Consider the following 12,756-nt stretch of genomic DNA (forward strand, 5'->3'; position numbering starts at 1 on the left):
GATGGATAGAGATGCTTTGTTTGAACCAACAGACAGGGAGGAGGTGAGGTTTGATCCCCGGGCATTTGGTACTGACTTAGGCCACGTCTACATTAGAGAACTCAGTCACTTCCAATGTCCCCACCATGGTCTTCCAACCACATGATCCCCAATTCCTGCTCTGCAGTTCCACAGCAAGCAATCCAGTTTGGATCTGCTGGTGAGATTGCAATTGCTGCTCTTCCCATGAGCATAATGTCTATTTAACGCCCCTCATTAATGTTCCTCCCAGGCCATGCTCTCTCATGCTCCCCCTCTCTGGTAGCTGCATTTTTCCTCCTGCAGCCAAAAATGCAATTTACACCTGACCAACAAAGCCACACCTTTCCTAGGAAAGTAGGGCAACCTACCTCCCTTTTGAGACAGATGGGGTAACCAGAGAGCTATCTTCATCTGCCCATCCCACATACAAACAAATCAGAGGCCTCTTTAATCAGATACAGGTTTTTACGCCCAACTCTGCCCACACCCACATAACACTAGTCAGTTTTTGACATGGTTCCTCAAGCCTGGTAGCTGCTCTATAATTTGTTCTCGTGCTCCAGTGCAGAACAGTTCCCGTGGTGCCAAAAAGCACAACAATGAAGGAAAGCAAACCTCTCTCTCACACTGCAAGAACAAGAACTTCTGAGGGAAGCTTGACTGAGGACCTCAGGTATGTAAACATTATTGATAATGATAAAAGGCTACTCAGGGCTTTGCTGTCTGCCAGCCACCTGGGTTTGATTTTTGATGCACTCTTGATTTTCAAGAGTGACTTGAACTGACATGGGGATGGACAGCAGACAGGACTGGGTAGGAGTCTAAAAGAACAGGATGGGGATGAGAATGAGGAGCAGCAGATGAGGCGGAGGTGCTAGGGATCGGACGTGGAATGGAGATGAGAAAATCCATAGCATCATCACTGGCAACAATTTGTGAGATACCCGTGATCAGATTAACTGGTGGTGATGCAAAGGAGAGTGGAGGTACACTGACAGGTGTGGATGTGTGTGCACGCGGGGGTGACAAGTGATCCTGCAGCTCCAGAGGGAGGAGATACAGTAGGAGATATTAGCAACAGAGGGTCCTGTGGCACCTTTAAGACTAAGCCTTGCAAACCTTGCATCTGAAGAAGTGAGGTTCTTACCCACGAAAGCTTATGCTCCCAATACTTCTGTTAGTCTTAAAGGTGCCACAGGACCCTCTGTTGCTTTTTACAGATTCAGACTAACACGGCTACCCCTCTGATACTTGAGTAGGAGATATTGCCGATCAAGATTGAGATGAATTATAGGCTTGTGCTGGGGATGCTTATGCAGCACCCGCTGCATTGCATCTGGACCTAGCCAGTTATGTGAGTCTCCTATTTGAGACTGTGCAATTTCCCAATGTCGACTACAGTAATTGCTTACATGAAAAAGTAATAGTGGGGAAGTATTTATGTATTTCAACTGTCTTTAATGTAATTGGTGTCTTTAAAAAAAGGCTAATCACACTTTAGCTGCCCTCGTGGTGAAGGTGCTAGTTTGGGATACAGGAGATCTGTGTTTTAGTCTCTGCTATACCATAGATACTTTTGTCTAATCTTGGCCAAGACACTTAGGCCCCGTCTACACTGGCAAGTTTGTGCACAATAAAGCAGCTTTGAGTGCTGTAACTCCCGAGGTATACACACTGCCAAGCCACTTAGTGTGCAGAAACTGCGCAGATGCAGCACCTTAAAAAAAACACCTCGATGAGAGGTGTACAGCTTTCTGTGCCATGGCTACAGCGCTATGGTGCCAGTGTACACATCTTGGTGATTACAGCGCTGCGATTGGCCTCTGGGAGGTGTCCCACAATTCCTGTTCTCTCCTCTCTGGCCATCGGTTTGAACTCTATTGTCCTGCCCTCAGGTGACCAACCATCAGCCCCACCACATACATTCCTTTGCAAATTTGAAAGTCCCCTTCCTGTTTGCTGGGTGACGCGTGTAGTGGTCTCAGAGCATCTTTCCAGGTGGCCATGCCTGCTCCATGCACCAGGTTATCCCCCGCTTGGAGCAATGCTGAGCTGCTGGACCTCATCGGCATTTGGGGAGAGGAGGCAGTGCAGTCATAACTGTGCTCCAGCTGTCGGAATTATGATATCTATGGACAGATTTCTAGATACAAGATAGAAAAGGGCCATGACAGGGACACATTGCAGTGCAGGGTCAAAGTGAAGGAGCTGCGGAATGCCTACCACAAGGCACGGGAGGTAAACTGCCGCTCCTGTGCTGTGCCCACAAGCTTCCGGTTCTACAAAGAGCTGGACGCAATACTCGGTGGTGACCCCACCTCTACTGTGAAGGCCCCTGTGGATACTTTGTTGGCTCACATGCCAGTTGAGGGTGGATCAAGCCAGGAGGAGACAATCTTGGATGAAGAGGGGGAGGGGGAACCAGAGGCAGAGAATAAGTCAGAGGCCAGAGATGCATGCAGTCAGGAGCTCTTTTCTACCCCTGAGGAGCCTAGCCAGTCCCAGCAGTCGGATCTTAGCAAAGTGCAAACAGGAGAGGAGGCCCCTGGTAAGTGGACCTGATTTTGGGAATTGCTGAAGCGAGTTGTTGGGGGCAGGAGGGTTGCAGGAAGCAGGCTTGTCTCCCACCGTATGCTTAGTTTGAGCGGCAGAACAGGCTGTTGATACTCTCCCTCACTTCATGGGAATCTCACTCAGAGATCTCCAGGAAACTCTCGTGGAGATACTGGGAAATCCACTCCTGCAGGTTCCTCGGCAGAGCTGCTTTGTTTCTTGTCCCATTAATTGTAACTTTCCCATGCCACTGTGCCGTTACGGGGGCGGGGTGAGACGATTGCTGCACACAGACTAGCCACATAGGGGCCAGGGCAGAAGCCACAGGCTTGGAGAAGACCCTCCCTTGATTCCCTGCTCACCTGCAGCAGTGAGATATCTTCCATAATGATCACCTCCTGTGGAAAGTGTGGGGACAGGAATGATTATCAGGCCCACCTTATAGTGGTGGCTCTCCTCAAGTGCCCAAGAGCCATGTGCCCAGTGTACAGCAGGGTCCGGGAACAGTGATTTACCCTGCCCCTGCAGCTACTCACCATTTTGGCTTATGTGTGCTTGCCTGGGGTCCGCCAGTTAGTGACAGGTGTGTGAGTACTGGCTGTGTTTTAAAGCAATGAAACAGTGTTGTCTGTGTAGCAAAAAATACTGCTTCTGCAAAATGTTGCATTTAAACTTCACAGAGATGACCTTGGGAGCACAGCCTCCTTCTTTATTATTGGTGGCAGAACAGTTGCGAAGAATTAGGAAGCATCCAAGAAAAACTAAAGAGGACTTTATGCATGAGGTTATGATGCACTCTGCCGCCAAGAAAAAGGAATTGAAGGAGCGGTGGGACAACGAGAAGAGGGAACGAAAGGAGAACGTGGCACACCAAAAAGAAGCCCGGGAGCAGCTCTTAACAGTTATGGAGTGCCAAGTGGACACGCTCCAGCTCTTCAAACCGAGCAGCTCCATGCCCGCCCTCCCCTGCAGCCGCTGTTGCAAAACTCTTTCCCATGCGCCCGCCCACCCCCACCGCCAACACACTCTTATCAACCTCCTGGTTCCACTCTCTACCCGCAGCATTCCAGTCCTCCCTCCTCCCAGTTCAGCAGTGTGGACTCCCACTCTCCACTGCACTCAACACCCATCCATCTGCAGTTTGGCCCTGCTGAAGTACAGCACCCACTGCATCGTGCTCCAAAGGAGAAGGTTGGGTATGATCCCTGGACATACACAAATCTGTAGCCGTCCCGGGACCCCTCCTCCTCTTGAGCTCTTCCATTCCCCCATTCCTTCCATTCCCCCATCTGCCTCCCTGGTGATGAATTTTTTCGTTTGACTCTCTCCTCTGGTTGTTGTCTTTCAATAAAAGAATTGTGTTTGTTTGAAAGCAATCTTTATTCTATTAAGTGAAAGCAAAATGGCACGGCAAAGCAACATACAATTATGTTAAGGCCCCTCTGGCATCATGTGCACCAATCACCTCCGAGCATTACAAGCACTGCAATCCTAAGCATAGCAACAAATATTAGTGGTTTTCAGCTTCAAATTGCAGCCTCAAAGCATCCCTGATCCTTATGGCCCCGTGCTGTGTCCCTTTAATAGCCCTGGTCTCCGGCTGTTCAAACTCAGCCTCCAGGCGCTGAGCCTCTGCGGTCCAGCCCCGAGCGAAGCTTTCACCCGTCCCTTCACAAATATTATGGAGTGTACAGCTCGCGGCTATAAGCATAGGAATATTATCATTGGCCAGGTCCAGCTTCCCATACAGGCATCGCCAGCGGGCTTTTAAACAGCCAAATGCACACTTCACAGTTATTCTCTACTTGCTCAGCCTGTTGTTGAACCACTCCTTGCTGCTGTCAAGTTGCCGCATGTATGGCTTCATGAGCCACAGCATTAAGTGGTAGGCGGGGTCTCCCAGGATCACAATGGGCATTTTGACTTCTCCTACGGTGATCTTCTGGTCCGGGAAGCAAGTCCCTGCTTGCAGCTTCCTGAACAGGCCAGTGTTCCGAAAGATGCGTGCGTCATGCGCCTTTCTGGACCAGCCTGCGTTAATGTCTGTGAAACACCCATGGTGATCCACAAGCGCCTGGAGAACCATTGAGAATTACCCCTTGCGATTAATATACTCAGTGGCTAGGTGGTCTGGTGCCAGAATTGGAATGTGCGTGCCATCTATCGCCTCTCTGCAGTTAGGGAAGCCCATTTGTGCAAAGCCATCCACAATCTCACGCACGTTGCCCAGCACAGGTGTCGACTTCCCCTTGACTCCCTGGCCCGCCTCTTCCTGTTCCATCCCACCCTTGCCCCACCCCCATTCCATCCCTTCCCCAAAGTCCCCACCCACCCTGCCTTTTCCTACCCCAGCCCCGCCCCCTTCCTGCCCCCATTCCACCCCCTTACCCCAAGTCCCCACCCCTGCCCTGTGTCTTCTCCGCCTCCTCCCCAGAATGTGCCGCGTCCTCGCTCCTCCCCATCCCTCCTGGAAAGTCCTAAGCGCCGCCAAACAGCTGTTAGGCAGCGGGGAGGGGACAGGAAGTGCTGGGAGGGCGTGGGAGGAGCGGGGACGCGGCACACTCAGGGAAGGAGGAGGGGGTGAGGGCGAGGGGAGCTTGGCTGCTGGTGGGTGCAGAGCACCCACTAATTTTTCCCCGTGGGTGCGCTAGCCTCGGAGCACCCATGGAGTCGGCATCTCTGTTGCCCAGAGGCACGGTCTTTCAGAGCAGGATGCGATTAATGGCCCTGCACACTTCCGTCACCATGAGTCCAACAGTCGACTTTCCCACTCCGAACTGGTTAGCGACTGATCAGTAGCAGTGTGGAGTAGCCAGCTTCCACAGTGCTGTCGCCATGCGCTTCTCCAGCGACAGGGCAACTCTCATTCTCGTGTCCTTGCGTCGCGGGGCTGGGGTGAGCTCATCACACAGTCCCATGAATGTGGCTTTCCTCATGCGAAAGTTCTGCAGCCACTGCTCGTCATCCCAGACGTGCATCACGATGTGATCCCACCAGTCAGTGCTTGTTCCAAAAGAAGCGTTCCACTGTGGTCAGCACCTCTGTGAATGCCACAAGCATTCTCATGTCGTAGCTAGTATGTGTGGAGAGATCAATGTTGCACGCCTCTTGCCTTTGTAGTTTAAGGAATAACTCCACTGTCACTCGTGACATGTTGGTTAGAGTGAGCAACATTCCTGCAGCCAGAAAGAGGCAGGGCAAGGCGTGCAGTACACAAACCACTGAAAGATGGCGCCAAATGCGGACAGAAACACAGGGATTGCTGGGATACGTAGCAATGCATCACAGGGCATTGGGACAGGACCCAGGATGCCCCGCGACCCCTTCTGCCTTCCCCAAAGTCTTAGCGGCAAAAGAGAAAAAGGTGCTCTGTGGGATAGCTGCCAAGAATGCACTGATCTGAATAGCGCTGCAAGTGTGAACACGCTATTGCGCAGGCAGCTGTCAGTGTGAACTCACAACAGTGGTTTTCCTTCAACGATCTCTGAGTGATGCTGTAACTGCTGGTGCTGTACCTTTGCCAGCGTAGACGTGCCCTTAATCACTCTGTTCCTGAGTTCCTCCATCTGAACATGAGGATAACAGTGTTTTTTCTATTTCTAGCTCTTTGGACGGGAACTGTCTCTTACTACCATGTTACTGTCAGAAAAATGGTAGTAATGGACAAACATTACAAAAGCTCTGAATTTTGGCTATTTAACTAGATTTGCTTTGGCCAGGCTCACTTCCTTGTTGTGTTTGCTTTCTGTGCTCATTCAGGCAGTCAAGCTTTGCTGTTTAGTGAGAACTAATTTCGAAACTTCACATGTGGGCATTTGCAGAAATAAAAATTAAAATATCAATGAAAAAATATACACACTGCAAATCTTTGTGCACTTATCCAATCAGGGGACATACCATGTGGCTTCTCTGATCTATCACAAGTGATCAATGCAGTTCTGCTAGGATATACTCTTGAACAAGCATTAGAGTTTAAAAATAAAAAAAATACTACATTATTTATTAACTGCAAGTATGTCTGAGGGAATCCTGATTGCAAAAGTTCTGTAAGTAAAAGAACAGGGTTACATTTATTGGGTACATTATTTGTTGTTAATTATTTGCTCATGTCTATTGCTCAGCTATGGGAAGCATATTTAAAGTTCTTTCTTTATCTAAACCAACCAGAGCTGCTGAGAAAAATATGAAACATTTCCCATGAAACTATTCCTATTTTCTGTTGCATATTTTTCCAACTAGCTCTACTTCCAAGCCACATGACTTTTATTTCTCATATCTGACTGCCCTATAATTCAATGTTTTCACAACTGGGGAGCACGTATCCCATAAGGGGCATCAGATCCTACTGGTGAGGAGCTGTACAGAGCTCTCTGCTGTCACATCTGCTTGTATTTTTGTGACTCTATTACCATTTTATTTTTTTGGAACATTTGTTCCTGATATTAGCCCTGTTGACTTTGCTGTTGGTTTATAGTTAGTTACTTGGTTCCAAGGGACCAGCACACTACTCTTGTGTTTTTTGGTTTTCCATGATGAGGGGTGAGGTTTAAGTGTGTGGTTTGTGAACTGTTTTTATTGAATTTAAACAATTATGAATATATATCTATTCATGTCAAATGTTGTGAGGACTTTTTTTTTAAATTTACCAAGATCTGTGCCTTGACAGTGTGCCCTTAGAGAACCATGAATGGCTGTATTGATGATAACTTCACTTTCATCAAAGATCCCAAAGTGCATCACAAAGTTTACACATCTCCTGCTCTCTGCTGAAGGACATGGTGACAAAATCTCTTCTGCCTTGGCTCCTACACAACATGGAGGGTGCCTAGCATGCTCAGATACTGTTTTGAGACCCAAAGTGAAGACAACTGCTGTCTCCATTCTAAACTGCGGGGACATTTAGTTCACCAGTATGTAATTATCCAGGGTGGAATTTGGCCAGGACACCCCTTGGGGTCTTTAATAAGGAGGAGCAGTCAGGAACAGATCAGTTTTAAATCTTCTCTGGCTAACACTGTAACTAATGAGAAAAGTTTAAAAAATAATTCTTCCCCCCCCCCCACCTCTGCAATTTGCTTAATAATGGTGTATGGAGAGTTAAGCGAGAGGACTTGGCAACGGAGCTGGGGATGATATGCATTTGTATCATGCGGATGTGCAAGGCTATATTATCTAAGGGGAAAAAAAGGAACGTTGGCTAATCAGAGTCCAAATGTCAACTGGAGAGATTGTTGTGACAAGACTTTGTTTTTCTGAAATAATCACTGGCTAAATGCTGGAGTAAGGCCAAAGATTTTTTGATGAGGGCCTCCATAAAATAATGTCAAGGAGATCAAATAATCACAGAAGGAGCAAAGTCTTGTGAAGGACTGAAAAAAATATGAAGAGGTAGGAAACATTGAATCCCAGCAAATGGATGCTTCTTTGAATGGAAAGAGGTTAATAGGGAGTCAACGCAGAAGGATAATGAGGGCCTCTGCTGAGGGTGTGACAACATATGAAAGAGCACATAGGGAGGGGTGGATGCACTTAAAAAAAAGGAAAAGTATTAATCATAGTCTCATAATTTAACAATGATACAACCTCCTGGGTATTATTTATTAAGCACTATTATTGTACCTGACCCCAAGCAGCGCTCAAAAAAAAAAAAAAAAAAAGCACCGCAATTGCGACCTGCAACTCTACCGCTGCCGCTTCAGTCTTCGGCAGCAATTGGGCGGCTGGTCCTTCCCTCCGAGAGGGAGTGAGAGACCCGCCACCAAATTGCCGCCGTAGAGCCAGACATGCTGCCCCTCACCGTTGGCTGCCCCAAGCACCTGCTTGCTGGGCTGGTGCCTGGAGCCGGCCCTGGTACCTGATGTTGTGTGAAATAAGAAGTAGGCAACGTGATTTAGACATGCAGTGCAGGAGATGGTCCATTCTCAAAATCAGTGTAGTTTCCATGCTCCCACCACCACCATATGCATATTGCTCTTTTTATGGTGGTTTAGCATTGATTGGCTTCATGGAGGAGGTGTTTTGAGGGATTTGCATGATTAAAGAGTGGTTATTTGGGCTCTGATTCTCAAGGCTGCTTAGGCACCTCTGAGGATCTCAGAGTTGGTGCACAAGGAAATGGAGCTGACCTGGGGGGTCATATCCAGTTTTGGTGGCCTCAAAAAAAGATAGGTGTAGCTGTACCCGCAAGCTGCAAAGTTCTAGAAAAGAGCAATACATGTGGTTAAAGATATGAGGAGAGTCTCATCTGATAAAATTGCAAAGTCTAGAGCCAACGTTTTCACAAGTGTTCCCTGATTTCAGGTACCTCAAGGTTTGGAGGCCTGGGTTTTCAGAAGTCCTGAGTAGCCACAGCTCTTATCTGAAGCCAATTGAATAGATGGTGTGGATACTCAGCAGCTTTGGAATTCAGGCCAAGGGTGTTTCAGGTTGGGCACCCAAAATCAGTGGGTAATTTTGAAAATGTTGCCATAGGATTATTTAACCGGAGAAGGAAACAAGTTACAGGAGACATGATTGAACATTTATGATTATGAACGGTATATAGTCAACGACAGACAAAACCACTTTTTTAAAATGCTACTTCATAATATGAAAGTGTAACCCTTCTGCCCCTCTGAGTTGGCAGCAACAAGGGCCGGGTTCAGCATCTAGGAATTCCGTTTCAATAACGCAATGCAAAACCGGCTCGAGCCCCCACCCAGTGACCTGGGACAATTACATACCACCCCCCGGGCACCTCTAGGAGGCAATACTTCCCCTCTCGCAAGCACGGAGTCTGAGTGTAGCAAAAGCCTTTTAATAAAGGAGGGAAACAATGCGGCATTATGTTGGGGAAACACCACAAACAGGATTCATAACACAAACCATGAGCAAAAGACCCACCTCCAAGTAAGTTTGGCAGTGTCCTTTCCCCCTCAGGGTCTTAAGTTCAATCACCCCAAAGTCCAACAACCCCAAAGTCTCTGTCCCTGGTCAGTGCCACCCCAGAGTTCAAAAGTTTATCTGCAGAGTTTTACCCCCCCCCAGCCTGGGCGGAAATGGGGAGGGGGGGCAACACGGGATGTTAAGGGGCACCTTACGTGGTCTGAGGCCGACTGCCCCACCTCTCCGTGGAGTTCTGCTGCAGCCTTTACCACGAATGGCTCTGCTCTACCAGCTGCGCCACGCCGCTCCGCTCCTCCAGCCATCCCCGCAAACTGCTCTGCTCTGTTCCCCATTCCACGGGCCGCTCCAACCATCCCACAAACTGCTTGGCTCTGCCAGCTGCTTAGCAATATATCTTCAGGCTCCCCCACTGGTTAACACAGCACTCAGTGATCTCAGCTCAGCAATTTTAGCTCTTTTAGTGATTTTAGCTTGTAGTAGGGGAGCCCCAGTGCTGGTGCACCATTGGCCCAAAGCAAATTCAGTTCAGCAACTTCTAGCTAGACTCCTAATGGAAGCAAACTTAGCTCTGCTATTCAACAGTGCAGGGGGGGGGGGGGAAGGTTGCAATTGGTGGCCCTCAAAAGGGGCCCATCCAGTATACATACCTGTCCCCAACCTCTCTCAATTCACTGGGTTTTGTAACCCATGCCCCTTGTCTAGCGAGTGCTACTTAGTTACTGGTGAGTCCCTCTGTCATACAGCAGTTCCACTGGCCTTGATTCACAGAATCAGGGTAACAACACTTTATTCTTCCTGCCCCAGTAACAGAGAAACTGGGGATCCCACACCAGCCAAAGTAACCACTTTCAGTTGTTGTTGTCCCAGGCTAGGCGGGTGGGTGTGCCTATGCAAACAAGATCAGCCCTTGAAGTTCTTTTCCACCCTCGCCATAATTCACCACCAGATGTCAGGGTAGAGCTCATCCTGACTCTGCTTACAAAAGCAAAGAGACATTCCAAATTAGTGATCAGTATATTTAGGTGGAGTGCTGCTTCATACAGGGAGCAGTCAGTCTATGTAGTTCACAGCCTTAGGAAGCCAGTGAGTTAAATATTGACTTTTAGAGGGGCTGAATGAATTTATGAACAATAATATGTATCAGTTGCACTTATTAAGAACAGGGTAAATAAATCTCATGCTTCAAGTCATCAACTATATCAGTGGTCAGGAGCTCATATCCATGTAAAGAGTTGCACCATTGACCAAGTGCATTATGGGTTTTTTCCATCTTCCTCTGAAGTCTCAGGTATTGGTTGTGGTCTGAGATAGGATCCAGTTTGCCTATGTTCTTCATTCTCTTCATGTTTCAAGAAGGTTCACATACAGGATGAATGGGTTGTACCTGAGTCGAAAAATACAATAATGCATTCCACCCTATTCATCATGTAGAATAAGGGAAGCTGTCTGTGAACTGAGTTTATTAAAGAACAATGAAAGCTTTTTTAGAGGACCCAACCCAGGTGGAAGATGTTAATCTGAGCTGAATCAACAATGTTGCCGACAAGGAAACGTTTTGCTTGACACAATCCCTTACCTAGCAAGGAAGGATTTTCTGTCATCTTTTACGATGCAATCTATCCAGGGAAGCGCAGCCTATCAGCGTGCTCCAAGCACTGATTTTCTAATCAACTGAGACAGTAAATGATTTACGCAGGACAAAAAAAAGAAAATTCCTTTATAATTCTTCTTACATGAATGGCTGGGACTGAGTTTGGGCTCCTGGAAGTCAGACTTCCTGTGCTGCTGAATAGTTGTTTGTTCAGGATTTTATTTATTGGAGCATGAAGTGATTTTTGAAGATTCCCTTCCTCTATTCTTTCTTTTTTAAAGGGAGCCACTGAAGAAAATTGGAAGGAATGACGCACTCAGCAGTCAAAGATGTCAATGGGCTGGAGAACCCCAGTTTTATGGTGAGTTTATTGCTTTAAGAAAAATATAGCTTGCATACGGTCTGTATGAGTTCTGAGAAGGAAAGCTAACAGGAGCAAGGGAGGGAAGTGGAAAGAGAAGCAGCAGAGAGAGAGAGAGAAGGGGTGTGTTAGAGTGACTGAAAGGGGGAGGGAAGAAAGACAGATTGAACAGTCTTTCTAGGGTCCTTTGTAAAGATGAGGCTGACATGGTCTGGTATTTTCTTCACTAAATCCTGTTGCTTGTACAATAGTAATTTAAAGGCTGTTTTGCTTCTTTGGAGTGCTTTTCTTGTATTCTATAAATAAGAGAGAAAAGATGAGAGGCGATGAACTGACCCTGATTCTACTATAGTCTACATATCTGTTTCAGAAGAGATTAAACCTTCTTCCTCTTGTTACTGTGTCCCTTGGTTGGAGGTTTTATGTGATGACAAGGGCAGAGAAAATTAAAACTGGTGAAGGATTTTTTTTCTTTTTCTTTTTAAATGGGTCTATTTCAAAAGAGGTAAATTGACAGAGAGGTTGATGGAGAGAATTTGGGGTGAACTAGGCACAGTGCCCTGCAGATTTCCAGTACAGTAACAAATTCACGAGTGAATTATATGCGGTGTTACTAGCAGGTGTGTAACAGTGCTGGAAATACTGGAAAACATATTAGAAGGAGGAGGAGGAGAAGGGATGGTCTTGTGGATAAACCACAGGACTGGGAACTAAGGAGATGGGGAACTTTGTTCTCTCCTTCAGGATACAAGTAACTTCCGTTAAAATCAAGAAGAGTTGCTCATCTCCTGAGAGAGGGTTAAGAATTAGGTATCTGGATACTGTACTCTGCCACAGACTGTTCTGTTTGACCTTGGGCAAATCAGTTACTGCTCTGTGCCTCAGTTTCCCCATCTGTAAAGCAGGAAAAATAAAGGCTATTAGGGTAAATGGGTTAACACAGGTAAGGGGCTTTGAGAGCCTCACGTAGAAGGTGCTGTAGAAATACAAAGGGTTATTCTTTTTATTATTAAAATGCTCCCAGACACAGCTCAGTTCAGGCTTCTAACTTCCCTAAAGATTGACTCCTCCCTTACCTTGATCGTCTGGGTTCTTTGTGTTTCAAGCAGTTCAGTTTTTATTCTGTCAAGAAGATTTTTGTTCAAAATAATGATGATGGCTCTGATTTTATGCTGCGAACCAGGCAATCGCGGGGGTCGACCTGGATGTCTGAGCTCGCAGGATTGAGGCTAATAATTGTAATGGATAGGTAATGAATCTTTTGCCGCAGGCAACAAGACAGAATCCAAGAGTTGTCCTGCTCAGGCCCCCTGCTGCAGAAGAGGCAAGGGCTTGTCCTGTCACA

General features: G+C 47.1%; 1 protein-coding gene across 2 annotated transcripts in view; it reads left to right on the forward strand.

Annotated features, from left to right (window-relative positions):
* The first annotated feature begins 584 nt into the window (after positions 1 to 584).
* LOC101933366 (solute carrier family 23 member 1-like) overlaps positions 585 to 12,756 on the forward strand; it is an 82,689-nt gene continuing 70,517 nt past the window's right edge. Inside the window, exons 1-2 of one of the 2 annotated variants that reach the window (XM_065561829.1) lie at positions 585 to 694; positions 11,332 to 11,411. In XM_065561829.1, the coding sequence (XP_065417901.1) occupies positions 11,358 to 11,411 (54 nt within the window). In that variant the 5' untranslated portion in view covers positions 585 to 694; positions 11,332 to 11,357. Of the gene's footprint in view, positions 695 to 11,197; positions 11,412 to 12,756 lie in introns of those variants that run through there. The other variant, XM_005305295.4, reaches the window with a different exon arrangement.

Source organism: Chrysemys picta, chromosome 1 (genome assembly GCF_011386835.1).
Source record: "Chrysemys picta bellii isolate R12L10 chromosome 1, ASM1138683v2, whole genome shotgun sequence".
Lineage (NCBI taxonomy): Eukaryota > Metazoa > Chordata > Testudines > Emydidae > Chrysemys > Chrysemys picta.